The sequence below is a fragment of the Meles meles genome, chromosome 7, assembly GCF_922984935.1.
Source record: "Meles meles chromosome 7, mMelMel3.1 paternal haplotype, whole genome shotgun sequence".
Taxonomy (NCBI): Eukaryota; Metazoa; Chordata; class Mammalia; order Carnivora; family Mustelidae; genus Meles; species Meles meles.
The window spans coordinates 96,860,013-96,886,327 of NC_060072.1; the positions used below are offsets into that span (position 1 = coordinate 96,860,013).

At 56.3% G+C, this 26,315-nt stretch overlaps 2 protein-coding genes and 1 long non-coding RNA gene across 6 annotated transcripts; 1 reads left to right on the forward strand and 2 right to left on the reverse strand.

Moving 5' to 3' along the window:
- Positions 1-3,109: 3,109 nt before the first annotated feature.
- Positions 3,110-3,586, reverse strand: LOC123947466. Its single transcript, XR_006819757.1, has 2 exons — positions 3,477-3,586; positions 3,110-3,234 (listed from the first exon to the last, which is right to left on the reverse strand). It is a non-coding gene; the product is annotated as an uncharacterized LOC123947466 (long non-coding RNA).
- Positions 3,587-5,308: 1,722 nt separating this feature from the next.
- Positions 5,309-11,375, forward strand: NAB2 (NGFI-A binding protein 2). 2 transcript variants are annotated; one of them, XM_046011936.1, is made up of 7 exons: positions 5,310-5,633; positions 7,045-7,918; positions 8,348-8,481; positions 8,818-8,869; positions 8,958-9,090; positions 9,311-9,502; positions 10,512-11,375. In XM_046011936.1, the coding sequence occupies exons 1-7, from the start codon at positions 5,551-5,553 to the stop codon at positions 10,619-10,621; spliced, it is 1,578 nt and encodes a 525-aa protein (XP_045867892.1). In that variant the 5' UTR covers positions 5,310-5,550; the 3' UTR covers positions 10,622-11,375. The 2 variants fall into 2 exon arrangements, with proteins under 2 accessions (XP_045867894.1, XP_045867892.1); XM_046011938.1 differs by lacking the exon at positions 9,311-9,502 and having other exon boundaries at positions 5,309-5,633.
- STAT6 (signal transducer and activator of transcription 6) lies at positions 11,357-25,315 on the reverse strand. 3 transcript variants are annotated; one of them, XM_046011935.1, is made up of 23 exons: positions 25,146-25,315; positions 24,892-25,008; positions 21,887-22,026; positions 21,352-21,490; positions 20,982-21,065; positions 20,407-20,545; positions 20,228-20,280; positions 19,869-20,017; positions 18,956-19,087; positions 18,642-18,830; positions 18,224-18,311; positions 17,984-18,106; positions 17,323-17,415; positions 16,756-16,962; positions 15,459-15,553; positions 15,228-15,364; positions 14,752-14,898; positions 14,474-14,537; positions 14,260-14,370; positions 13,982-14,065; positions 12,988-13,053; positions 12,769-12,897; positions 11,357-12,678 (listed from the first exon to the last, which is right to left on the reverse strand). In XM_046011935.1, exons 3-23 carry the CDS (start codon positions 22,000-22,002, stop codon positions 12,489-12,491), a joined length of 2,535 nt encoding a protein of 844 aa, XP_045867891.1. In that variant the 5' UTR covers positions 22,003-22,026; positions 24,892-25,008; positions 25,146-25,315; the 3' UTR covers positions 11,357-12,488. The 3 variants fall into 3 exon arrangements, with proteins under 3 accessions (XP_045867891.1, XP_045867890.1, XP_045867889.1); XM_046011934.1 differs by lacking the exons at positions 24,892-25,008; positions 25,146-25,315 and adding an exon at positions 24,704-24,872 and having other exon boundaries at positions 21,887-22,023; XM_046011933.1 differs by lacking the exons at positions 24,892-25,008; positions 25,146-25,315 and adding an exon at positions 24,704-24,881 and having other exon boundaries at positions 11,358-12,678.
- Positions 25,316-26,315: the final 1,000 nt, after the last annotated feature.

Below are 26,315 nucleotides of genomic sequence, written 5' to 3' on the forward strand. Positions count from 1 at the left end.
GTTTGACAGAGAATTTTTTTTAAAGATTTTATTTATTTATTTGACAGAGAGAGAGATCACAAGTAGGCAGAAAGGCAGGCAGAGAGAGAGGAGGAACAGTCTCCCCGCGGAGCAGAGAGCCCGATGCGGGGCTCGATCCCAGGACCCTGAGATCATGACCTGAGCCGAAGGCAGCGGCTCAATCCACTGAGCCACCCAGGCGCCCCACAGAGAATTTTTATATTTGTTGAATCTAATAAAAATATGGACTTTGTTTTACTTTTATAACAACTCACACTTAGTGTATTTTACAGAAATAGGGAACAATAGATTAGAATTTTTAAAAGATTTTATTTATTTACTTGAGAGAGAGAGAGAGCACAAGCAGGGGAGCAGGAGAGAGAGAAGCAGTCTCCCTGCTGAGCAGGGAGCCCAATGCAGGGCTCAGTCCCAGGACCCTGGGATCATGACTTGAGCTGAAGGCAGACACTTAACCGACTGAGCCAACCAGGTGCCCTGGAATTTATTTGACAGAGAGAGATCACAAGTAGACAGAGAGGCAGGCAGAGAGAGAGAGAGGGAAGCAGGCTCCCCGCTGAGCAGAGAGCCCAACGCGGGACTCGATCCCAGGACCCTGAGATCATGACCCAAGCCGAAGGCAGCGGCTCAACCCACCGAGCCACCCAGGTGTCCCTGAAATTTTTTAAATTGGTTCTTTACCATAGTTTGAGAAAGCACAAGTCTAAAATATACTTAATAAAATGGACTTGTACACCTCCCTGGGCTGGTTCTCTTCTAAAGATTTTATTTAGTAGGGTATGTGTTGTAATGAGCACTAGGTATTATGTAAGACTGATGAATCACAGATCTGTACCCCCTGAAACAAATAAGACATTATGTGTTAATTAATTGAATTTAAATGTTAGAAAAATGAAAAAATATTTATTTTTTAAGATTTTTATTTATTTATTTGACAGAGATCACAAGTTGGCAGAGAGGCAGGCAGAGAGAGAGGAAGGAAAGCAAGCTCCCTGCTGAGGGGAGAGCCAGATGCAGGGCTCCATGCGGGGCTTGATCCCAGGACCCTGGGATCATGACGTGAGCAGAAGGCAGAGGCTTTAACCCACTGAGCCACCGACGCACCCCTTATTTATTTATTTGAGACAGAAAGAGAAAGCGCACACACAGGCATGGAAGGGGAGGGGGCGGAGGACCAGAGGACCTGACTCCATGCTGAGCACTGAGCTGATTCAGAGACAAATCCTACAATCCTGAGATCATGACCTGAGCTGAAACCAAGAGTAGGACACTTCAACTGACTGAGCCAATCAGGTGCCCCTCCCTGGGCATCCTATCCAGCAATAATGAATAATTTCTTTATTTTTTTTAAGATTTTAATTTATTTATTTGACAGACCAAGAGAGACCTGAGCCAAAGGCAGAGGCTTAACCCACTGAGCCACCCAGGTGCCCCAATAATGAATAATTTCTAGTTTCTGAAACATATTGTTTCATATCTCCATGTAAGTTTGCCTTCTGCTCTGACTTGACTGGCCCTTACTCCTGGAAATCTATTCATACATCAATATCCTAGGCTACATCAACAAGTCCTTTGGATGCCTGTCTAAACCAGTTTCCTGTAACACCAGAAGACATCAGTTGCCTGATGGGGTATCCCTTTTGTTGCACTATCTCCCTACCTCCTTCAAGGCAGAGGTTAGGATTATTTGTCTTCACGGGGTGAAGCATCTCTTGTAAAATGACTAACTGAAGGACAACACTCCTTAGACCACAATTATAACATGTTACAAAGAGAAAAAAATGAGGATCGTTATTTTATATTCATATTTTTCTGTTACTAGCAAGGATTTCAGTCTCCTACCTTTTCCATCTGGGTATGAATTAATTTACCAGAACATTGGACATTTTATTTTCTTAATTTAAGTAAACTCTGCGCCCAACCTGTCGCTGCAGCTCACCACCCCAAGATCAAGAGTCACATGCTCTACTGACTGAGCCAGTCACACGCCCCACAACAGTAGACATTTTCGAAGACCAAGGAGTCAGACTTGTGAGATGCACTGGAAACTTTAAGTAAAGGAGACCTCTTCACTTAATAGTTTTGCCCAGGTTTGGCCCCTTTTGGAGCAAAATGTGTCAATCGCCCTTTTCAAGTTTCCTCAGACCAGGAAATAGCACCATTAATGCATTCATTTCAAAGGGTCCACCAGAGAGCAGACCAGTGCGGGATAAGTCTTGGGCTGAGGGAGAGACAAGCAAGTATAATTGAAAGGCTTAAAAAGAGCCTTGAGGCCTCTGAGGGATGGAAGGAATTAATTCTGTCTGGGGGGTGGGGGGAGCGGTGAGGGAAGATGACATTTGAGCCAGACCCTGCTGAGCGAACTTGGTTTGGCCTGGTAAAAACATAGTGGAGGGGAATGTGAGCAGTGCAATCTGCTAGATGAAAATCTGCACGTGCCCAGGAATGACAATCCTTCTGGTTAGCAATTTCCTCACTCCTCTTCCACCCACTTCTTCACACTCTTTCCCCCTGTTCTTGGAAAATTGGGACTGGGGATACTGTTTCTCTTCCTGGAAAAGACCGGTGTAGACAATAAATTAATCCTTGATTAAATGGGATCCCTTGCTATGCTATGCGTAACTCTGAGAACACTCGGATGGGGGAGGGGGAAGCAGGTCAGTCAGGTAGGGAGGTGTCCTGATCCACACTGGAGAGAATGGGTCTCACGGAGAAAAAAAGGAGAAATAAGATTTTTATATTTGTGCAACACCTTTTTATCACCCCCCCCCCACCCCACGCCACCTCTTATCTTTGTTTTTCTATAGCTTCTCATACTCTCGGTCTCTTTGTCTCTGTCTCTCTCCAATTGCAAAAGGCTGGAAATTCCTAGTTCTCAACGGAAGGGAGTAGGAGGGGAGTTGGGGGCGGCAGGAGTGGGAGGGAAGCGAAGAACAGACGTCTCAGCAGCTCCGGCTGCGGGGGCGCTCTGGGCCTCTTGCGGGGCTTCACAAGTCAATGATTTTTTTAAATGTACATATTTTTAAATTCACACATAGGGGCTCACATACAAACCTAGAGAGAGACAGAGACACAGATACACAATTCGATGTAAAGAAACATATAAATACATTATCTCAGGATACAGAGGCACAAACTAGCAATAACGTCTTAAATTTGCTTGGCACTTTACAGAGTTCTTCATACACATCTTCTCATTTGAACCTCACGACAACCCTGAAAAACAAAGATACAAACCCTCGGGAGTTCCACTCTCCCACACAGGTTCGCACCCAGGGAGACCCCCTACGTACTCCCCTAGGGGACTGGACAAGCCCAGGTCTTGGGGCTGGTCTCCCTTCCTCCTTCTCTGGCCGAATATCCGCCCCCAGAATAAAAAAGTGGAGGACCCGGAATCGGCTCCTCCCTCGTCCCCTTTCCCGGGCTGGGATCCAAGGGCCCAGCGCCCAGCTGGTTACCCTCGCCGGCTTCACTCGCTACTTCGCCCTCTCTCCCGGGCCTGCGTCTCCCTCCGGACCCGGGGGCTCAGCACCGCCCCAAAAGGGCCCGGGTGGGAGGGAGGGGGGCGCCTGGAACAGAGGCTGCGTGGGCGGAGGATGTGCGTCACGGGGCGCGTGGGCAGGGGGAGGGAGGAGGCACGTGGAAACCCGGGGCCAGCGGCTGGCAGCCCAGGCTCCAAAATAACCAGAGAAGAGTGGGGGAGGGGTGCCCACACACTTCAGAGAGGGTCAGGGAGAGTCCCAGGAGGGAGCCCGTCTAGCCTCGCCTTCGAGTTGCAGGACTGGGGGATGGGGTGTTGGGGGAGGAGGGATCTGCGCTTTCCTATTACTCCCTCACTGCGTTTGGGGCAGAAGGAGAAGTGAATCTTAGGTACCGAAATCCCACCCAGGGATGCACTCCCCCTCTTCTGCCCCCACCGGAGAAGGAAAGGTCCCCCTGCTGAGCCGGAATGTAGAACTAGTCCCGGCCCACGCCGCCCACGCCTTGCCAGGCCCGGAGCCACTCAGAAGTGCGGAATGGCGGGGCGGGGCTGAGGTTTCGGACCAGGGAGAACCTGACCCCCGGCCGGTCCGCTCGGTTCCCCATCCACTCTGCCTTCATTTTGTCGGGGCCTCGCGCCAGGACCGGCCCTCAGAGCCCCTGCTGGCCCCCCACCCCCACCCCCACCCCGACCTCCCAGCCGTGGGCGGGAGTGTAATGGGAACCAGATGGGGCTAGGAGAAACAAACGGGGAGGGTGGGTTGCGGAGGGGGGCTAGGCTCCTTGAGGGAGCTCCTCCCTTCAACTCCTCCGCAGGGAGCCACGTCGGACTCTCAGGCCTCCCGCCCATCTTCCATTAGACTCTCTCGAGCGCAGGCCCCTAAAAACGTCTGCAGAATGCATGTTCTCCCTACCCCAACTTTGCCACAAAATTCCCCAGGAGCAGGTCCCCATCCTTAGCAAACGGTGCGACGAGTAGAGGAAGGAGGAGTACCTCCTTCCATCCCTGCCTGACCAATGCTCTAACAGCCCGACGCGACTGATCGACGCGTTAGCTTCTACCATAACCCTCCCATTCCTGTACCCCAAACTTCGACAGGGACTCGAGGCAGGGATGGAGGCCTGGGTTTCTGAGCAGGGCCCTTCAAATGACTCCTTTTGCAGCAGGGTAAGAATGCTGGGATATCCGAGGAATTCCTGCAGAGCCCCGCGCTCGCAGACCTGCCCTAAGCGCACACTCAAGGGGAGTCGGAAGCACGCCCGAGAGGAGCCGCGCACCCCAAGGTTCCGCCAACTTTTCCCGGCTCATTCCTAGCAATCCCACGTACAGCATCGCGAGGCCGGAGTGTGGGCAGCGGGCGTCCGCGTATTTGTTGAGGCGCGTGTGCACGTTCGTGCGCTTCTCCGTGTTTTTGTGTACCCGCGCGTGGTTGTGAAACTCCGCTCTCCGCTCGGAGGGGTAGGAGAGGGCGGGAGGGGGATGTAGGAATGTCGCCGGCTGGGCGCTCACGTGGGTACGTGGGCGCGAAGAGGGCCGGCTGTGCATCCGGCGTGGGCGGCGCGGAGCGACCTCGCCCCGCCCGCCGGGTCCCCAAGCCCGCCCTCCCGCAGCCCGGCCTCGGTCACCTCAGTCCCAAGCTCCGCGCCGCAGCTCCGAGTCCCCGCCCCCGCCTCCCGCTCCACGCCCCCTCCCCCTAGTCTCCGCCTCTCTCCGACGCTCCGCCGCGGAGCCTCCACCGCCGGCCCCGAGGCCCGGGCGCCCGCCCCCCGCCCCCGGCCCCCGCCCCCGGCGCTGCCCACGCCCTCCGCCCGCCCGGCAGCCAGCGCCGCGCCGGGCCTCGCTCCCCGTGCGTCCTGCGGGGGCGGCGGCGCGGAGAGGCGGCAAGCGCAGCCGGGGAGGGGGGGGCAGAGGCACAGACAGAGGCGCGGAGGCTCGGAGAGAGGAGACGTGGAGGGAGGGACGGAGCCCGGACAGCGGCGGACACGGCAGCGCGCGCCAGGCGCCGAGCGCTGGGCACCGAGAGGGACAGCCCCTGTGGCCTCCGGCCGTCCATGCACAGAGCGCCCTCCCCCACAGCCGAGCAGCCGCCGGGCGGAGGGGACTGCGCCCGCCGGACCCCGCAGCCCAGACCCAAGTTAGTGGGCAGAGGGAAGCGGCGGGGAGTGGGATGGGTGGAGCTGGACTCAGTAAAGGGGTCCGGAGGGCGGAGGTCGAGGAGAGAACGAGGGGAAGCGGGATGGGGGTGGGGGGTGGAGACTGATTGAAAAGGGGGTGCGTCTTTGAATTAGGGGGCCCTGGGAGCAGGTAGGGAGCGGATGAAGCTGGATATGAAAGAGTAGTACTTAATTTTCCATCCCCCGTTTACTCTGCCGATGTGATCTGGCATGTGAACCCCCTGCAAAGAATGTGGGGGCCTCCAAACGCCAGGGGAAGCCCTGGAGCCCTGGCTGGTAATAGGGCTGGGGGAGGGCTGCTGCGCTGTTTCAGTCTTCCGTTGATACGGAGTACGCGAGCCCCGGGGTCCGGGAGAAGCCGGCGCCTCGGTGCCAGGGGAGAGCATGAGCACGACTGTGGAGAAGCTTTAGGCTTCCTTTCTCTTTTCTGTAGCTATATTTACGGCACGCGGAGGGGAGTTTCGGTGTGCAGCCCCTCCCTCAAGAGGCCTCCAGCCGCTCCTCCGCTCCACTTGGAGGTGTGGGTGGAAAATGAGGGAGAGGAGGTAGGTGGGAGCCCCCAGGCGGTTTTCGCCCACTGACGCTGCGGCTGTAGGAGTGTGTGTGGGCGGAACAGGCCCCAGAGCAGAACAATTGAGGCACTCCTCCCTGCTGGCGCCTGAGCTGAAGGGATCGGCCTACCTACCCAGCAGGTGGGGAAGGTCACTGCTGGGAGAGGGGCCAACTTAAGGGGCACTGGGCAGTCGGGAGGAGAGGGGAGGTCCTGCGGAACAGCTCAGGGGAGCTGAGCAGAACAGAGGTCCGCCTGGCTTGCAGAGTGAGAAAGGGCCACACCCCTCCCTTGCAGCTGCCTGGGTAGGACGCCACCGCGGAGTGAAACTGGCCAGCAGTAGGTCCCAGGCATCCACTGTGGGGAGGACAGGGGTCCTACATGCACCTCAGTGTAGAAAGTCACCTTGAGTAAAGTTGAGACTGCTGGGCATTTAGGGTGGAGGGTGAAGACTGTTCTGGGGGAAAAGGAGGCCCAGCCATCCCAGGAGTGTGCTGCTGGCCTCAGTGCTCAAGGTCTCATTGCCCCGGGCCAGAAAAGTAAGAGCTGAGAATGGGGGTGAAGAGCCTTTGATTTTGGCAGAGAGACTGGGCTGCCTTTTGGTACTTGTGGCTGGTCTGGGATGGCACTGCTGTGTTTATGCCTCCTGGTAATGCCTAGTTCTGTGTCTGTGCTCAGGCTTGGGTCTTGGGTAGAGGGCACATTAGAGGAGGGGAAGAGAAGCAAGCAGGAAAGAGAGGACAATTGCGAGTGTGGGTTGGTACTCAGCAGGGGGACCCATACTGACTGCCTGCCTTTCTCTCTACCACACTCCTCCTCAGGCCCAGTGCCCGAGCCATGGCACTGCCTCGGACACTGGGGGAGCTGCAGCTTTACCGGGTCCTGCAGCGCGCCAATCTCCTTTCCTACTATGAGACCTTCATCCAGCAGGGAGGGGACGACGTGCAGCAACTGTGTGAGGCTGGCGAGGAAGAGTTCCTGGAGATCATGGCACTCGTGGGCATGGCCACCAAGCCCCTCCATGTCCGCCGCCTGCAGAAGGCACTGAGAGAATGGGCCACCAATCCAGGGCTCTTCAGTCAGCCAGTGCCTGCTGTGCCTGTCTCCAGTATCCCACTTTTCAAGATCTCCGAGACTGCAGGCACCCGGAAAGGAAGCATGAGCAATGGGCACAGCAGCCCAGGTGAAAAGGCAGGCAGTGCCCGCAGTTTTAGCCCCAAGAGCCCCCTTGAACTTGGAGAGAAGCTGTCACCACTGCCTGGGGGACCTGGGGCCGGAGACCCCCGGATCTGGCCAGGACGGAGCACTCCAGAGTCTGACGTTGGGGCGGGAGGAGAAGAGGAGGCAGGCTCACCCCCCTTCTCTCCACCTGCAGGGGGAGGAGTCCCGGAGGGGACCGGGGCTGGGGGGCTGGCAGCAGCTGGGGCTGGGGGTGGTCCGGATCGCCTGGAACCAGAGATGGTGCGCATGGTGGTGGAGAGTGTGGAGAGGATCTTCCGGAGCTTCCCAAGGGGGGATGCTGGGGAGGTGACGTCCCTGCTGAAGCTGAACAAGAAGCTGGCACGGAGTGTGGGGCACATCTTTGAGATGGACGACAGCGACAGCCAGAAGGAGGAGGAGATCCGCAAATATAGCATCATTTACGGCCGTTTTGACTCCAAGCGGCGGGAGGGCAAGCAGCTCAGCCTGCACGAGGTGAGGACCCCATTCTCCTAGAATTGCACTTGGCTCCCAGGCCTCATCCTCCTCACCATGGAGAACCTTTGCCCTCCCCAACCTGTTTCATTGCCTCCTGACCAGGACCCCACGCCCCAGTCACCCTACACAGCCCGGTCCCTGCCACTGCAGTGCTTCCCTCCTCAGCTGAGGACGAAGCAGAGGTACAGGCCAGCGCTGGGCAGTCCCGTGCCATGCCTCTCGGGACTGCTCTGGCTGAGGGAACTCCAGCTCCCTTGGCAGCCAGGGATGTTGGCCTTTGTCTTCCACCTCCAGAGAACTACACAGCATCAGATCCTAAGCAAGCGTCTAATGCACGGTCTTTATCTGATGGCGAAGGGTGGGAGGAGGTCTGGGCAAGGCAGCGGGGCCTGAGGACTGTGCCCACTCAGGCGGCCCTCTCCACAGCTGACCATCAACGAAGCTGCTGCACAGTTCTGCATGAGGGACAACACGCTTTTACTGCGGAGGGTGGAGCTCTTCTCCCTGTCGCGCCAAGTGGCCCGAGAGAGCACCTACCTGTCCTCGTTGAAGGGCTCCAGGTGAGACTCCCTTCTCCAGGTCCCTCCTAGATTAGAGAATCCTGCCAAGGAGCTGGGTCCTGGGCCTAACTTTCCCGGTAGGGGCCTCTAGGCCTGCTTCCTGCCCACGTGCATGTCCTGCTTTGCACCAAGCCCACTTGTCTGGGCCTGGGTCCTCCTCCTGTCCATCTTGGGTTTTGTCTGCTCACCCACAACAGCAGTACCAGAGCTAGACACTCCTGTTCAGCCAGCTGCTTTCTGGTCTTGAAAGAGCACACGCTCCTCCCCAGATTCTATGTTCTGCCCGCCGTGCTGCCCTCCCCAGCGTCACCTTCCTTACTGCTCTTGTCTTCGCAGGCTTCACCCCGAAGAACTGGGAGGCCCTCCACTGAAGAAGTTAAAACAGGAGGTAGGTTTCTGGGGTGGACAGGGGGTTAGCGCCCCTCCCCAGCCCCTCCCTTGAGAGGTCCTCATCTTCCCGTTTGGGGCATCCACAGGTTGGAGAGCAAAGTCACTCTGAACTCCAGCAGCCTCCACCAGGCCCTGAGTCCTATGCACCCCCATACCGGCCCAGCCTGGAGGAGGACAGCGCCAGCCTGTCTGGGGAGAGCCTTGACGGACACTTGCAGGGTGAGTGTCCATCAGAATACTTTTCTTCGAGCTGTGGGGGTGGAGTAGGTGGGAGGAAGGAGCTAGGAGGCCACTGCCTGGAGCAGGGTTGGGAGGCCTGGCTGGATGGGGGCAAAGGGGCCTGGGCCTATGGGTCTGCTTTGTGCTTGAGGTGGGGGGGTGGGCGGGGCGGGGTTCCGTTGACTGTAGTCCCTTACCTGATCCGTGCCCATGCCCACAGCTGTGGGGTCATGCCCAAGGCTGACGCCGCCCCCTGCTGACCTGCCGCTGGCATTGCCAGCCCATGGGCTGTGGAGCCGCCACATCCTGCAGCAGACACTGATGGATGAGGGGTTGCGGCTAGCCCGCCTCGTCTCCCACGACCGCGTGGGGCGCCTCAGCCCCTGTGTGCCTGCGAAGCCGCCTCTCGCAGGTGAGGCAGCAGCAGCGCTGTCCCCAAGCACCCCTGCCACCCAGGCCCCACCCAGCAGTCCTGGCGTCCTGGGGCCAGGTGGGAGGGAGAGGGATGTAGTCACCAGAGAGGGCAACCAGTAGGGTGCTGGGGCTCCAGCCATCCAGGCCTTGGGCTGAGGAAAGGGGGATCCTACAGGGTGGTTTCCACTAGGAGGATCTGATCCACTAGGAGAGCTGTGAAAGGGGCGCTGGAGTGAGCAGGGGGACAGAGACTGGGGGACTAGGGGAGCAGGAAGGGAGGGTCACCAAGAAAGGAAGCAGAGACAGAGCTGCCGCCAAGGCAGAAGGGTAGGGAAGGCGAGGAGTTACAGTGGGGTTGCCTAGCTGGGAAGTAGAGGAGCCCAAAGGGGGATGCTTTGTGTGTGTATGGGGGAAGGGAGTAGTCCGCCAGAGGGCCAGAGCGGCTGGGCTGAGAGTGATGCAGCAGACAAAGCCACCAACCCTGGCTTGGTATTTTTAAACCGTGCGTGGGTGGGAAGTGGGGGTGGGGACTGGAAGGGGGGGCTCTTCTTGGGGGAGGAGTTGGGAGGCTGGCTTCCTGTGTTCCCCCTGATTTGGCTTCTAAGAAACTAGAGGGGCATGGTAGGGTAGGTGGGGCCTGGGAGGGGGGCCAGGGATGAGTGGGGGCGGCAGAGCCTGGGAAGGGGGGGAGGGGGAGAGGTCAGAGCCAAGCCACCCCCACAGCTCCTGACAGAACCAGAAATTCCAGCAGAACGGAGGCGGGAGAGACAGAGGAGAGAGACACATACAGAGAGAGCGCTACACACAGCCAGAAAGGGGAGGGGGACGCACACACTTGGGTATGGAACACCCCCCACCATACGCACACCTATAAACGTGCAGTAGGCAGGAGGCAGCCCATCAAATCCAGCTCATCTTCGCAGTCTCCCGACTCCTGCCTCCTGTCCAGCCACCTCCTTGCTTCGTCCACCCCATGGCCTCCTAATTTACTCCTCTTCTTCCTACAGAGTTCGAGGAAGGGCTGCTGGACCGATGCCCCGCCCCAGGACCCCATCCTGCCCTGGTGGAAGGTCGCAGGAGCAGCGTCAAAGTGGAGGCAGAGGCCAGCAGGCAGTGAGGGGTCCTCAGACCCAGGACTCGGGCTTCTGGCTCACACGGACTCCGACATTCTCCATCCCTGGCATCTAGTCACAACCCTGGATCCTTCAGCTGCCCTTCTCCTGCCTCCCCACCTGCTCCATGGGCATAGAACTATGGGGCTTCAAGCAATAACGAGCAGGGGCCTGGCAAGAGGACACAAGGAGGGTTGCGTGGTGCCCCTTCACCCTTGCCTAGAGCAAGGGGGCAAGGACTCTGTCTCCAGGGTATCTGGGGTTCTCCCCTCCCTTACCCAACACACTCCCGTTCTCTGTAGCTTGAACCAGTGGTATGAGCAGTTGGATTCAGTTTGGACATGGGGGAAAGGGGACTTCCCTGGGAAGGTCCAACAGCTAAAAATGGCAATGTTTCCCCCCAGAACTGGGGGCCTGGGAACACTGGACCTCCTCCTCCCCTCTGCTCCCCCATTTTTGTGCTTCTAGTTTGTTTCTTTAATTTAACAAGTGCTGCAGTTTGCCCCCCTATCCCCATCTTTCCCCCAAGTCCTCAGCAACTTTTTCCCTCCTGCCCTCTCGGGGGGTAGGGGGGAGGGTGAGTGTGGGGTCCCCTCGACCGGCCCCCTCAGGAGGCCTGGGTTGGACTCAGGGTCTCCCTCAGCTGGGGGCTGGACCGCAGCACCTGTCTGAGCAGTTAGAGCGTCTTTCTTTTCAGATCGTGTACAGTAGATTATTTATTTTGTTATTTTGGAATAAAATTTATTTTATGGCTTAGGATCGATGACCCCCCCCCCCCAAGAGGGAGAAAGGGTGGCATGGGAATGGGGCAGTGGAGGGAAGCTGGCAGTGAATGGGGAAAGAGAAAAGCAGCGGCAGGGAAGGCCCCCTAATTCACTCAGAGGACCTCATGCCCGGGCCTGGGTCCCAGACTCACCCCTGGCCTTTGGGCAGGATTGGCAGGATTGAGCCACCAAAGCTAGAGCCACGTACAGATGTCACAGCCACACAGACCCACGGGGGCCACGGTCCTATGAAAGCTGAGTACATCTGGGTTAGCGTGCATCAGAGAAGCTAGCGCATTCGCTGGTGTCTTTTGTGCAGTGTTTCACACTTCCGAACTTGTCACACAGGCAAGATCAGAAAGATACATGTATTTTTGTGGCCATAACAGTGGATGTGTGTGACATCTGTATATTCACACATCTCAGGGATGCACACTTTCACACGGCTGCCCGTAAAATGCAGCCCTTGACCTGCACGGTCTCCTACACATAACCAAAAATGTCCATCCGACTGACAGGAATGTGGGGCTGTTGAAAATTTGTTTTTTAATCTGGACATAACCCACATCAGTAACCCAACTGTACAGATTCTCCCACCCAGGGTCTCCTGAACTGCTGCTCCATCCACCCCAGGGCTGGGACCCAAGCCCATCCCTCAGTTCCCAGCCTCTCGTACAAACGTGTGCACGTGTCTGCATGTTTCTACGTGTGTGTCCTGGGCTCTGGCTCAAGATGGGCGGAGAAGCCCTCTATGCCCTAACCTGTGCTGCCACCCAGCCCCCTTCCTACCCAGCCCCATCTTCCAGGGAGAGCTGTGTGTGTGTGTGTTCTGTGTGTGCAGGCATGTTGGGGCGTGTCTCACTTTGGAACCTGAATTTCCCTTCCAGTGTCAGAAGGGGGAGGACAGGGGTGTGTGGTAGGAGGAAGGAGTGGATAGGCTCCACCCACTGTGCATTTTCCTGGCAGTCTTTTCCTCCTGACCAGGGAGTAGATGGGGATAGGAGGACACTCTCCCCATCTGCCGCTTGGCAGGAGCGTGGGCAAGTGTCCAGAGCAGGTCCGGGGGGTAGAAGAGCGGTCTTCCTTGGGACTCCCGTTCCAGCTGGGATCACCAACTAGGGTTGGCCCTTAGGTCCAGGTGGGACATTGAGATCCCAGACTGCCCATAATGAGAGGGCTGCAAGAGGGGCTGGGTGCCCAAGGCTCCTCCCCCCGATTCCCCTTGCCCCTCCAGGAGAAGCTTGGTGAGGTCCTGTTCAGTAGGAGGCAGCAAGGGTGGGAACATGTCTTCACCAACCCTGTAAGGAGGAAGGGGAGAAAGAGTAGGGTAGCTATGGCACCCACTCCTCCAGCCCTCGCCCAGCCATCACCCCCAGGCCGCCACTCACCAGGTTCCCTGAGGGAACCCTCCCACCGACTGGCTCATGCAGCTGTCTTCAGCCATGGTCACATCTGAGCAGAGCAGGGGCTCAGGAGTGGACACGGCATGCTCCTGAGATGGGCATGGGAGCAGGCCCCTGCCAAGACCAGAAAAGTCAGTAAGATGGGGGTGGGATAGGATGGGAAGGAATGCGGAGCATGGGATCAGGAGGGGTGCTGTCACTCACTGAGGGTGAGTTTGGTCAAAGGACAGGTTCATCGGGTTCAGGTTGGGGGGCATCTGCAGGTGAGATCTGGAAACAGGAAGGAGGGCACAGTCAGAGAAAGGAAGGCTAGACAAGGGCACCATGTTCCAAAGTCAAGGTCACTGAATGAGGAAACAATTTCCAGCTCCTTTTCCTGACCACATAGTCTTGGGTAAGCCGTGGGCTCAGCCTTCTCATCTGTAAAATGTGTATGTGTTGGGGATTGGACTGGGGGAGGAGAGAAGGGCTGAGCTAGCTGATCTCTTTATTTATTTGGGAGGGGGAGGAGCAGAGAAACAGACTCCCAACAACACAACTGCCAGGGGTTTGGAGGGAGGCTTTATCCCTGGGCCCCTAAGATCATGACCTGAGCTGAAACCAAGTGTCAGATGCTTAACCAACTCAATCACCCAGGAGCCCTTGAATCAGCTAATTTCTAATGTTTCTCTGGACTCTGGTGGTTCTAAGCCCCCCAGTCTCTACCCTACCTCAACTCCCGGGAGGGGAGATGTTGTGCCTTGTCTAAGAGTCAATAAGCACCTGCTGTTATTATAATAAGAGTGTTACTTAGGGAGGAAAAATGTCTAGGCCACGTCAAGGCCAAAACAGATGAATAAATAAAAATCCAGACAGCAGATAAATGACAGTGGCAGGAGAGGTAATCTTAGTTCTTAACATAGTTCTTGCTATGAGCTTTACAGGTATTACTAATTCAGTTAACCTTCACAATAATCCCGCGAGGAAGGTATTATTAGTATTATTATCAACATTCCCTATTCTCAGGCACCAGTATGAAGCAACCTGCCCAAAGTCAGTAGGTGGCGGAGCTGGAATTTGAACCTGGCTAAATCTGGATCTTAAACTCTCAATGGAGTGGACAGCCTTTGGCTGCCCCTTTCTCACAGCGGAGCCTCTCCTAACAAACGGTAGATGCCCATCCCCCTTGCAGGTGGGTATCTGTGTCCCTTCCACTTACTCTGGGAAGGTTGTCAACGTGTCTTCCCGGGAGAGGGCTTGGTACGAGGGGATGGAGTGAGAGTGCGGTGGGTACACCTGGGACCTGGGGAAAGAACGCAGACCCCCCTGAGGCCAGCCCTTCTGCTGGACACCCCCACCTCCTATCCCAAGATGGGAATCCGTCTCCTGGAAAGGGAAATCCCCTACTTCAGTCCCTAATGCCAGCTCTCCCAGCTGCCCAGGCTTAAACACCTGTCCCCACAGACCACTCCCATTCCTGCCTCTCAAGCTCCTTACACCATGTCTGGGCTGAGCTGCATATTCATGGGGGAATCAGCGGCCATCCCAAGATCGTAAGCTGGCACCATGGTAGGCATTTGGGGCTCCAAGGTAGGAAGTGGCTGGTCCCTGGAGGAGGGAAGGAGGTCCGTGTGACTGACCAAAGGCTGATGCCACACTTCTTCCAGTGAGGAGTACCAGGCCCGCCCACCATTCACAACGCCACACTCACCTTTCCACAGTCATCTTGATGGTAGCTGGGACATAACCCCTGCCGTCCTTACCCATCTGTTCAGCTGTTGTGGGGGAGGAAAGGAGAGCCATGGAGTGCCCCAGGATTGGGGAGGAAGGGATGTGCAAAAGTGAGCATAGCTGATGGGCAAGTAGGAGAAATGGGGCTTTGAAAATGGAGAGAGAAGTCAGGGATGACATACACTGTGTAGGAGGGGGCAACTGGGATGATGGAAGAGATGGACAAAAGAAGGATTCAAACTGCGAGCTCCAGCTTACGCTTGTAGTGGCTCCGGAAAGCTTCATCCTTGGGTTTCTTGGGGTAGAGGTTTTTGAGCTGAGCAAGGTCCCGGATTCGATCTCCCAGTGAACGAATGGATAGGTCTTTGGCAGAGAATGGCTGGATGTTCTCTATCTGTGGGGAGCCTACAATAGGAATGAGATCCTGAGTCTCCTCTGTCCAGACATTCTCCCCCTCTCCACCCGGCCCCAACACAGGATCCACTCTCAGTCTATCAAGGTGAGGGGAAGAGGAGTGAGGGTGAGAGTCCTGGGGGAGGGAGACCAACCAGTCTCTGTTCCTACAGAGCTCACAATGAGAAGGTAGGCTGCAGAAGGGTGGAGGGAAGTTGGGCCTAAGGAAGGACTCCCTGAAGATCAGGCTTGGCATCAAGGAAGGCCAAGACATTTCCTTCCCAGAAGAAACCCCAGAGGGCACAGGTACGGAAACAGAGGACTGGCTGGGGTGACCTCACCATCCTGGCCCCGGATGACATGGGCAATGGTGATGCCCCCAATCTCTGAGTCGCTGAAGCGAAGGAGGAATGTTCCATCAGGCTCATTGAGAAGAAGGCTAGTGACGTACTGTTTGCTGATGAAGCCAATGATCAGCCTGGCCAGGATGAAGGAGAGGAAGGGGTTGGGACACTGGCTGTGGAGAAGGAGCTAGGGGTACAAGTGCTCAGGCCACTGGGGCAGGGACTCACCGATCTGACCAGTAGCTCCGGAGACAGCGCTTGGTGAGGTCCAGGACACCGTCGAACCACTGCCAAAAGGTGAAGCCACGACCCAGCAGGATCTCCTGGGGAATAAGGGGGAGCTAGTGTGAACACAGGAGGGCCAGAGCTAGGGCCTGGTTAGGACAGGCCCTGGGCTGTGAGTGCCCACACAACAGAGTCACAGGGCTGAAGGACAAAACAGAATCTGAGATCTCATCAAGGACAATGGCCAACCCTCACACTGACCAGGTGCCAGGCAGTATTGCACATCCTTTCCATAAATTCACTTACCGGATCTTTACAAGCCTCTAAGTATCCCATCTTACAGATGAAGAAGTCAAAGCCCAGAAAGGTCAAGTAACTTGCCCAGGTCTACACGGCTGGTGAGAGGCAGAGCTGGGATGTAGCCTAGGAAGTCCAGGCCAGAGTCCCTCCTAATGACTGCGCTCCACCAATCCTTGATTAGATCGAGGGCAGCAGGGTCCAGACAAGGCAGATCGCCAGGTGCGAGTGTCCTGTTCCCTCTGCTAACACATCCTTTCGTCATGTAGACTTCTCTTTCTTTTTTGCTAAGAGAACAGTACATGACTGCATTTACCCAGCTGGTCCTCAACCAAGACACCCAGACCTTTTCCCCCATTCTTGTAACAGGTCCGGTTCTGAGCCACCTCCCTTTGAGGGCAGTTAAAATACAGCGGCTAAGAGCAAGAAATAGGAGGTTATATCCCACCCTCCTCACCTGCTGGACAAACGACTTAACCCCTCTGAGCATCACGTTCCTCACCTGTAAAATGCGGAATATAGCAGCTACCTCGAAGGGATGTTGGGAGGGGTAAGTAGATAACATCCTAACGTGCTAAACACAGTTTCTGGCACATAGTAAGGTGTCAGAGCACGGTTGCTGGTATCACTGTGTGTGTCCCTGGGGGATTTCATCCTGGTTTTTGAAGTAAGAACTATTTTCCCAATGGGTCAAAGTCATTTTGAATCAGAGCTGTGTTTACATACAATCTGGACGAGTCATGCGAGTCACTGGTAGAGAGGGAGGACAGAGGGCCCCCAGTCCAAAACCTGAGGGATGCTGGGAAATGCTCCCTCTCCTCGGGGCTTACCCGCCCGGCTGAAGGGTTTTCCTGCCTGGGCTGTGACGGAGGCTTCCCTGATCCCCATGATGGGGCACCATGAAGACCCCAGCGGTCAGTCTCTGGACAGAGGTTGGGAAGGTCCTGAGTGCCTCATGGATGAAGAGCTTAGGGGTGGGAGGTCCAAAAAGCAGGGGAATGACCTTGTTGAACTGTGACCAGGACACGGAACGGTGCTGGAAGGCCTCCATGCTGAGGCTGTTATCATTGAAGATCTTCTGGGCTAGGAAGAGGAAGTGCTCTGGGAGTAGCCCCCGATTGGTCCCCACTTCAGCCATGAACTTGAGGTTGAGAGTTTCACACATCTTCTCCCAGGGCACGCGCTCAGCTACCACAAAGGGGACACGGTCCTGGGTGAAGTGGAAGGGTAGGACACTTCAGACTATCATCTTCCTTCTTCCGCAGGAGGGGCCCTTATCCCTCCCACCTCCCCAGCGCTGCCCTTCCCAGCCATTATCCCCCTGAGCTCGCTCACAAGGACGGTGCTTTTCCGAAAATAGTTTAGGGTGCCACAACATGGTAGCTGTTAAGACCAGCACGAAAAGAGGTCAGAAGTATAAAAGCATGAAGTTAGAGAGTACGATGAAAGGAGTTATGGCCACTCCCATTTGAACATGTCTGCTCCCTACCTCCCCCTACGTGAGAGCCCACATTACTTGCCTCTGTTCCTCCCCTCCCTCCCTCCATGGCCACTCCAGGTCTTTCCTCACCATCTCAGAGAAGGCGTTGTCCCACAAGATGGTGGCTTTGGCATTGTTGTCCTGGTTGCCGTGGACAATGACTACTAGCGGCAGAGACAGAGCCTGACAGGGGCGAAAAGAGGGGGATCTTCTTACTGGAGCAAGGGGCTTCCTCAGGGGGTTGGCTCTGAGAATGCAGGGACGCTCTAGGAGTCACACAACATAGTCAAATGTTCCTGGTGTGTTATCAGATGTTTTCTGAAGCTCCATTAAGGCCTAACTATAGACAAGTGGTTATGAGTCAGTGGTTTAGAGTCAGACCTCTGGGTTTCCAATGCCAGCTCCAGCACTTCGTAGCTGTGTGACCTGGGCAAATTCCTCAGTCTCTCTGTATCTTAATGGACTCATCTGTGAAATGGGGCTAATGATAGTGCTTACCTCTGTGTGTGTGTATGTGTGACTTAAAACAGTGCCCTGGTCTACACGAAATGTATAATAAAAGCTAGTCGCCACCACATGATGCCTAGGCAGGTACACTCTTGCGTCTCCCCCTCCCGCTCTGACCCCAGTGCATGCGGATCCCAGAGGCACGAGCTACGGAGCCATCATGAGGAGCGAGGAGCCAGGGCCCCAGCATGTAGCATGGTGGGGAGCCGGTGCCCTAGACTGGGTGGCCTGAGGCTCAGTTCACCTGGAGCTGGATGGGGAGTTTGTTGGGGCCAAGCGTGAAGCTGGTGGAGAAGAGCACCGCACACTTCTCCTCGGTGACGGACTCAGTGCCCTTCCGTTCACAGCGCTTGATTTTCTTCAGAAGCTGCAGGAGTGGGAGGGAGAGCAGGGGTGAGGCTTCCCGACACCCTCTCCAAGGACAGTCCCTCCGTCTGAAGACCCCCCCACCCCACTCTTCCCAATGGCTCCCCAAAGCCCTCACCAGGTTCTTGAACAGGGCAGAACAGCAGTTGCCAGGAATGCTGTTCTCCAGGGCCACGGTGTTGTTGATGATTTCGCCAGTGCTTTCTCTGCCAGGGGAGGTCGGACACTGAGTGGGTGCATCCCAGCAGGGCCAGGGGTGGGGAGAAGCTTGAGTCCATGGGTGGATGGCAAGGGCGACTGGCCCCAAATCTCCATCTCCCTGCTTGGATTCTCAAGGAGGTCCCTATCTTGGCCAAATCACAATTCCCCATCCCACTCCAGCCCTGATGCATCCCCTCCCTTCCTCTGCCGTGACCATTCAGGGTCCACACACCCTACAGCCCTCCCTCCCCACCACCCTGCTCTTTTGGGGTGCCAGTCGCCCAGGCTCCCCTGGCCTCCACCAGCCCAGCAGGCCTTCACCACCCCTGGCTTACGCTCCAGCCCCGGGCCCCTGGGGCATGCTCAGCTCCCTGGCTTGCTTCTCAGTCACCATGTCAGCCCTGACCAGCGGAGGCTTGGCTGGGGCCCCCAGGAACCGTAGGCCCAGTAAGAATCGAACCCCAGCCTGGAACTTGGTCTGAGTCTTCAGAACCTGGGGGGGCTGCTTCTCTACCAGGAAGGAGCTGGGAGGAGGGAAGACACAGGGGAGTTTAGTGGCTGGGTCCCTCCTGGCACCCTTCCCACTGCTCTAAGCCTCTTCCTTCCTCAGGGTCTGCTCTAGGCCGGGCTGAGGGCTCAGGGGGCATACCTGGTGACGAGGGTTCGCAGGACTTCATCCAGCCGGCTGATCAGCACTGCCCGGGCCTTGGGCTCCAGCTCCCCGCCAGCTGCCCCCACTTCCTGCTGCAGCTGGGAATAAATGTCCACCAGGCTCTCACACCTGGGGCCAGGACAGCGGTCAGGGGACACAGAATTCGGGCCGCCCAAACTCCCTACCCCTAGACCCAGAACGAAGGCAGGAGAGTGTGTATGGCTGCGAGGCGCCTGGGCTGAAGGGGCTGTGGGACCTGCCTTGACTCTGGGTGTGAGGCTCCTTCTCTGTGACTGGACCCCTGTGGAAACCCGGCTGCCTCTTCCCCAGGACTCTGGTGCCCAGGTCAGCTGCCAACACGCATGGCACTTTGGCGCAAATTGAAAGGAGCCTCCGCCCAAACAGACCAAATAGGAAAAGGCTGCCCAATCCGTTGGGCAAGGGGCTCAAAGAGAAAAGCACGGGCCAAGGGAAGCCTGGGTAGCTCAGTTGGTTAAGCATCTGCCTTCGGCTCAGGTCATGATCCCAGCGTCCTGGGACTGAGTCCCACATGGGGCTCCTGGCTCAGCATGGAGCCTGCTTCTCCCTCTGACTGCTGCTCCCCCTACTTGTGTGTGCTCTCTCTTTCTGTCTTGACAAATAAATAAACAAAATCTTAAAAAAAAAAAGAAAGAAAGAAAAGCATGGAGGTGAGCTCCCGCTCCCACCCCACTCGGCCGGGCGTGCTCAGACAGGACAGGACGGGACCTGACCACAGCGCAAGCGCGCAGCCCTGCTGGAATTGGCCTCCTGGGTTCTCTCTCACACCTGTATCAGAGAGAGACACCTCTGTCTCTCACCTGTCCTCCAGCCAGGACAGCAGACACCCATCCCTGGCCCCGCCCTCCGGTCCCATCAGTCTTGCCCCGACCTCTCCTGCAGTGGTGCCAAGCTCTCTTCAAAGGGTGCACCGTTCCCTGCCAGCTGCTGCTGCCGTTTCCAAATCTGGATCCTCTTCAGCACCAGGGCCTGGGCAGCTTCCAGCTCCCCAACAGTCTCCTGCAGCAATGTGGCCAGGGCCTGCGGGCAGGGGAGGCCTCAGCAGGGGCCAGGCTGGCTCCTCCTCCAGCGCCTGAGGGCAGGCCACTCTCTCTTTCCCCTCTCAGTCCTGCCCCTTCTCTGCCACAGTGTGTATCCCTCTAAGGCCTAATCTCCATCCCTCCACAGAGCTGAGATCCCTCCCGGACTGTACTTTTGAGTTCAAACTCCACCTCCCAATCCATCACTTACCTCACTTGGCCCCTTCCCATTGGCAGGAGCATCTAACAAGTTGTGCAGAGACACTGAGGGTGAGGGTGGAAATAAGGGGTACACATAAATCTGAGGTTCGGTCAAGGGTGAGGTCCAAGAGGGTGTCACTCCCACCCACTCCCCAGAACCCTCTTGGAGCCCCGGACCCACGCTCCCACCTTGGCCAGCCTCAGCCCCGGGCTGCAGGGCCTCTCGGAGAAGGCGAGTTTCCCCCACCCGGTGCTGCAGCCTTTGCAGGGCTGTGGTAAACTTCAGTTCCTCCTGCTTCCAGTGGAAGGGCATTGGCAGGTGGCGAAACTGCACGGGAGGGAGAGACACCAAGAGGTGAGATACTCCGTTCATCCCTCTACACTAGGCCTCTGCTTCCTAAAGGAGTGCCTGCCGCCATGCTCTGCTGAAAGGAAACAAACCACTTCCCTTGTCTGGCTCCTTTTCCGCTTTGAAGGTTCTCCCTGACCTTTTGGAATCTCCCAGGGATAAAATCTCTCTCTTGGCAGAAACAGCTTCTTACCCCTTGCTCTCTCCTTCCCAGGCCTCACTACCCTCAGTCCCTCATTTTGAAGCTTCCCTGAGCTTAGCTTGGGGAGCACTCTGACCCCTGGAACCTCCTTTAGTTATCCTGGGCCTAAAACATTGAGCCTCTCCTGAAGTTCAAATTCCTTCTAGTTTCTCGTGGCTCAGGCTAACATCCCAGGGAGTTGACGTGGGGTGGGAGGTGGGGTATTAACAATACCTGTTCCATAACAGCTTTTTTCTCCCCTTGAAGGATTTGTCTAAAAGTGGCCACCAGCTTCAGGGGGTCCCTTTGATATATGCTCTAGAGAAATGAAGAGTGGCGGACTGGGTTAGCCTGGCTCTCACCCATGTTATTCTCCCCTTCCAATCCACGCCACCCCCGCCCCATTCCTAAGCACACAGAAAGGCAGCGCAACTGTAGACTCCAGAAGTTTTCATGCATTTGCATGCTTTTAAAACCTCATTTGCATGCTAGCTAACAGCTAACTACAGGAACACCAATTTGCTCTCGCATCCAATTTCTTCAGGTGTTCCAAGTCTCATCCCGGCTCCACTCCAGCCTCGTCCCCTCCCCTCCTTGTCCCTACCTCCAGGGTGCTGATGTGTTGCAAAATGGCGCTCCCCTCCCCCTGCTTTCCAGCGGAAGTCTGAAGGCGCTGGACAGTGGCAGAAAGGAGGGCACTAGCCATATTGCAGCAGAAGGTGTCTGAGCCGACCAGGAACTCCCTGTGGGAAGATCAAGATGAGGTGGCCTTGGGTCAGGGTTTCTTCAGCTCTACAGACCTTCTGCTCTTCAACAAACAGCTCAGCAGCTCCTTCCCAGTCCTAGTCTCCATCCATGCCCTGTACAGCTTCATTCATGTGCCCTTTGTTCCCCAATTTTCCAGCTGCTATGGGATGTCCCCTTGCTCCAGTCCTGACCTTCTTCCTCTTTGACTGGGGATCCTCAGGGGGTGGGGGACTCCATGTGTCAATGTGCATAATCTGGTCCCTGCTAAATCTTGGCCACCACACGGGGAATAACACATCCTAAGTCCCGACATGGGACAGAGCAATCTAATGAGAGGGAAGGTGGGAGAGGGAAGACCTGGAGGAGACCAGCACGGGGCAGCGAGGACTTACCAGGGCTGGTTCTCCAGCCAGTCACTCAGGAGATGCCGCAGGTGTTGGGGAAAGTCGACATAGAGCCGCTGCAGTTTTTCCGGAGGCATCTTGGAGACCAGACCCCACAGAGACATGATCTGGGGTTTGGAGGGTGCCTTCTGGAAAGGAACAAGGCCACTCTGAGAGGCACCCAAGAAAGTTGGCTTACGTTCTGGGGGGCAGCCAGCAACCTCCTACAGATCCCAGATCCCAGAGACCATCCCCATCACCACTCACAGCCTGACACCTCAAATGGGGGACATCATTGGTCAATGCCCCAAACAAGGTAATCCCTCCAGTTGTAAACAAAGGGGTGATGGGGTAGGAAGAGCTGAATTGCAGTCAGAGGGCTGGAAGGACAGGGCAGGTGGGCAGAGTACAGAAAGCTCTCTGAGAGAAGGCAGAGGACTTGGATTGTAGCTCTGAGCTGGCTCTGGTTCTGTGGGCAAGGAACCTCCCCACTGTGAGGCTTGATCTTCTCATCTCATAAAATATGAGACTTGGATACATGCAGAAATTTCCAAAAATTTCTAAAGTAGTAGACAATTTTAGTTTTTAATCTGTGGAATCCCAATTATATAAAAGGTATAACACTGGAGTTTCTCTGTTGAAAGCAAGTGTGGTAGGCCCCAAATCCTACGGCTTCTACTTCCCTCTCCCTACCTCCTGACCCCAAAGATGTCACTAAGGACACCCCTCAAAATCCTGGGGCTCCATGAGATAATTTGAAAACGACCAGGCTGGACGATGACGAAGAGAACGGGAGAGCATTAACAGCTACCATTTATTGAGAACTTACTATGTTTGAGGCATTACACGAAGCTCATTATCTCAGAGCTTTGCAGTGATTTTTAAAATATGGAACTATGCCCTTTCATAGATGAAGAAACTGAGTCTAAAGGGGGTTCTCTAATTTGCCAAGGCCACTGAGCCAGTGAGTTCGGAAATCAGGATTTGATTCCAAGAGGTAAGTGACACCGTTCTGTGAGGGCCCCTTCCACCTCTAGACCCCAACATCCTAAGAGGTGGGGCTGTGGGAGGAGAGCTGACGAAGGGAGGCGGAGATGGGGGAAAGGGTGAAGCAGAGAGAACTTGGAAAGAAGGTGGGAGAGACTGGAGAAAAAGTAGTGTTAGTAAGCCTGGAGTGAAGAACCTAGAAGCTGGGAAGAGGAAGCTAGAGATTGGGCTAGAGGCCAAGGGCAGAGGAGAAAAGAAGGAGAGGAAAGGAGGAGATGGAAGAAGTACGGGAGAGGGTTGCATCCCCATTTCTGGGTGGGCTGCAAGGTGGGGAGGGTCAACCAGTGTTTTCCCAGGGGTCTCTCAGAGCCTGTGTCCCATAGTGCCCCCCTCCTAGAGATGAGAGGATGGCGATGGAAATTCCCTGTAACCCAGTAACCCCAAGCCCTCTTGTTGGGCTTTTGGCTACTCCTCTCTCCCAAGACTTCCAAAGGGATAGAAAACAGAGGGACGCCTTCTCTGGAGACTCTTGGTCCCAAGCCTTCTTGCTCCCCCCACCCACCAGCTTCTATACCCTCTAGCTCTTTTCTCTGAAAGGCAGAATCCTCCCGCCCAGGATCTTCCAACAGGCCTTTCTCTACCACCTCCCACCCTGAAGTGGGGCACCTATTGGTCTGTGTTTCAAATTCAAGAGAGGACTCCATTCCTCTCGTCTCTCTTCCTCTAGTATTTCTCATGGTGCTCAGACCTTTGATCCTCTATCCCTACCCAAGTGGAGACAGGTAATCCTTAAGCAGAAGGCAGCCCCCTCCCACTCGCTCCCCACTTTCTTCTATAAACCCTTGCCGAGTGACCAGCCTCCTGGCAAGACCCAGGCTTCAAATCTCCTCCCCTAATCCATCCCCAAACCTCAGAGGGCCACCCTATAATGAAGCTGAGCCCAGGGGCCTGCACGGACTGCGGACTGCCCGCACCTTAGGCTTTAAGACCCCCAGAAGACCGGCGGGGAGGAGGAGCCACGGCGCGCGGGGGGGGGGGGGGGGGGCGGGCGGGGCCAGCGTTCCCCAGCACTTCCCAACCTGGAAGGCAAGCCCGGACGTCCACCGTCCTCTGCAGCCTGCTTCCTGGCCTAAATCCGATCACCTCTGTCCCTGCATTCGCGAGCCCTCTGACCGCGGAACCACAGGATCAAAAGTCAAAAGAGCTTCTCTGAGTTGCCCAATATGTGTATGTGGCAGTGGGGGCGGGAAGGTGGAGCTAGTTCAGCACGAGGAGGGTTAACCCTGCGCCGCCACCGGGAAATCTCGGCGTCTACAGCAGCCAAGCGTGGAGCACTTTTGAGGGGGAAATTCCCCCTTCTCCGGGGCACCATGAGGTCTACATCTGGGGCTCGCTCATCCCCCCAAGCCACACCCTTGAACGACAGCCTTTATGGGGGGACAGGATAGGGGCTTGTCAAGGACCCACCTCCCTCGGGCATCAACCTTCTAGGGAGGGGCGGCCACCTCCCCTCCCCCCCCTCCAGGGCAGAGGGGCACCTCCATGCCCTCCTTTCCGTGCCTTTACTTGCCCCTGGAGGTGCGGGGGCGGGGGTGTGGAAAAAGTGACCCACGCGGGGAGTTGGGAGTGCCGGGCCTTGCCCAGACCAGATTCCTCTGAGAATTCAAAAGTGCCCAAACCCAGGACCACCAGCTCCCAACACCAACTGAAACAATTTCCCGGGGACCAGACACCCCGCCCAGGGGAGGGTCCCGAGAGTACCCCCGCTAATCCACACCCCCCACACACACACTTAAAGTCAGCACTCCCCCCTCCCCCTCCTCGGAGACATCCCCTCACCTTGGCAACCCCTCCGCTGTCTTCTCCCTCTCTCAGCGGGCACTGCCAGGCCCCATGAGTCCAGTAGCTCTATCCAGCGAGTTCAGGCCTGGCCCTGCTGGCACCCCCGCCCCCCTCCACCACCACCACCACCACCAAAAACAACACACACACACACACACACACACACACACACACACACACACAACCTCTCCCGTCTTTCCTCCTCAGTGTAAGCACTGGCTGCCCCAGCCCGCTGTTTCCGGCTTCTCCGTCTAACCAGGTCCCTCCCTGGAGCTCTGACGACACAGAGAAGAGAAAGTGGGCTGGAGGAGGAAGAGGAAGAAAGTAGGGTGAGCGTGTGTGCCTCCTGTGCCGAGTGGGGGATCATGGGGTCCAGGGAGCCAGGACTGGGGCTCCCGACCCTGGGGCCAGACTGGAGGGGAGCCTGACCCCCACTTACTGTGTCCCCTCAAAAGCAATCAACTTTTCTCCAGAAAGTCACCCAAAACCAAGCAGAGACCTGTGGCTCCAAACTGCCTCTCCCATACTCAGAATTTTGCTGGGGCCTGCCATTGGGCACAGGAAGAACTGGGCAACCCCCTCACCCCCCACCTCTGGAAAAGCTAAATCCCTCTGGGCTCTGCGCTCCCTCCAGTGGTGGACCCTGAAAGCAGCCAAGGAGCTCCAGGCTGTCTGGAACTCCTAGGTCCTCCTCCCTTCTTGGCAGGCGATCGCGTGACCACTGATGGGAGGGAGTGGGGGAGGGGACCCAGAGCTCAGAATTCTGGAAGACTCCAGAAGGACTCTCTAGTACTGAAAACCATCTCAGCCCCCTCCTTACAGAGCACTCCTCTTCAGACACTTGTGGGAGCCAGCACAACCTGGAGCTGCTGCCTGCAGATTCCCAAGGGACAAGTTCGACTAGGAATCTGTGGTGCAGCCTTGGCCAAGTTCCTATTTCTGTGGTAAACACGGAGACACACCCAGAAACAAACACATACATGTGCAACTTCCCTGGCCATCAGACCACACACACACACACACACACACGCTTACACATGTACGGGCAGGCTCACAGTCATGTCAGCCCTCAGAGCCACAAGCAGTCACAATGAGACACAAACTCACAAACACTAGGCTTGCTCAGCTTCTGAGTCATCGTCATTACTAGTGGATGGTTTTTGCAGCTTTTGCTGGCGGAGGAGCTGAAGGAGGCCAAGCGGCCTAGAGAGGCCTCTACGTCCCCAAACCTGGGAGACAAGGTGTATAAAAAGGGTGGTCTCCAGGGGGTAGTGGGAGGTGGGAGGATGTTTTCTATTCCCTTCTCTCTCCCAGCAGGGCGGGCTGAGGGGCCAAAGCCAGGCCTATGCTGCCCCCTAGTGCTTGAACTGATTTCTAGAATCTAGCTCCTCCCCCGCCCTCCCCATGTGGCCGGGCATGTGTTTGCATGAGTGCATGTGTGCATGGGGTCCCCAGCCGGGCAGCAAAGGATAGCAGTTAAGAACTGGGATTCTAGAGACAGGCTGCTTGGGTTCCAGTCCTGCCAGTGCTGCTAACTGAACAACTCTGAGCGAGTTACTCTTTGAGTTTCAATTTTGCCGCCTATAAAATGGAGCAAGTAAGTCTTCAC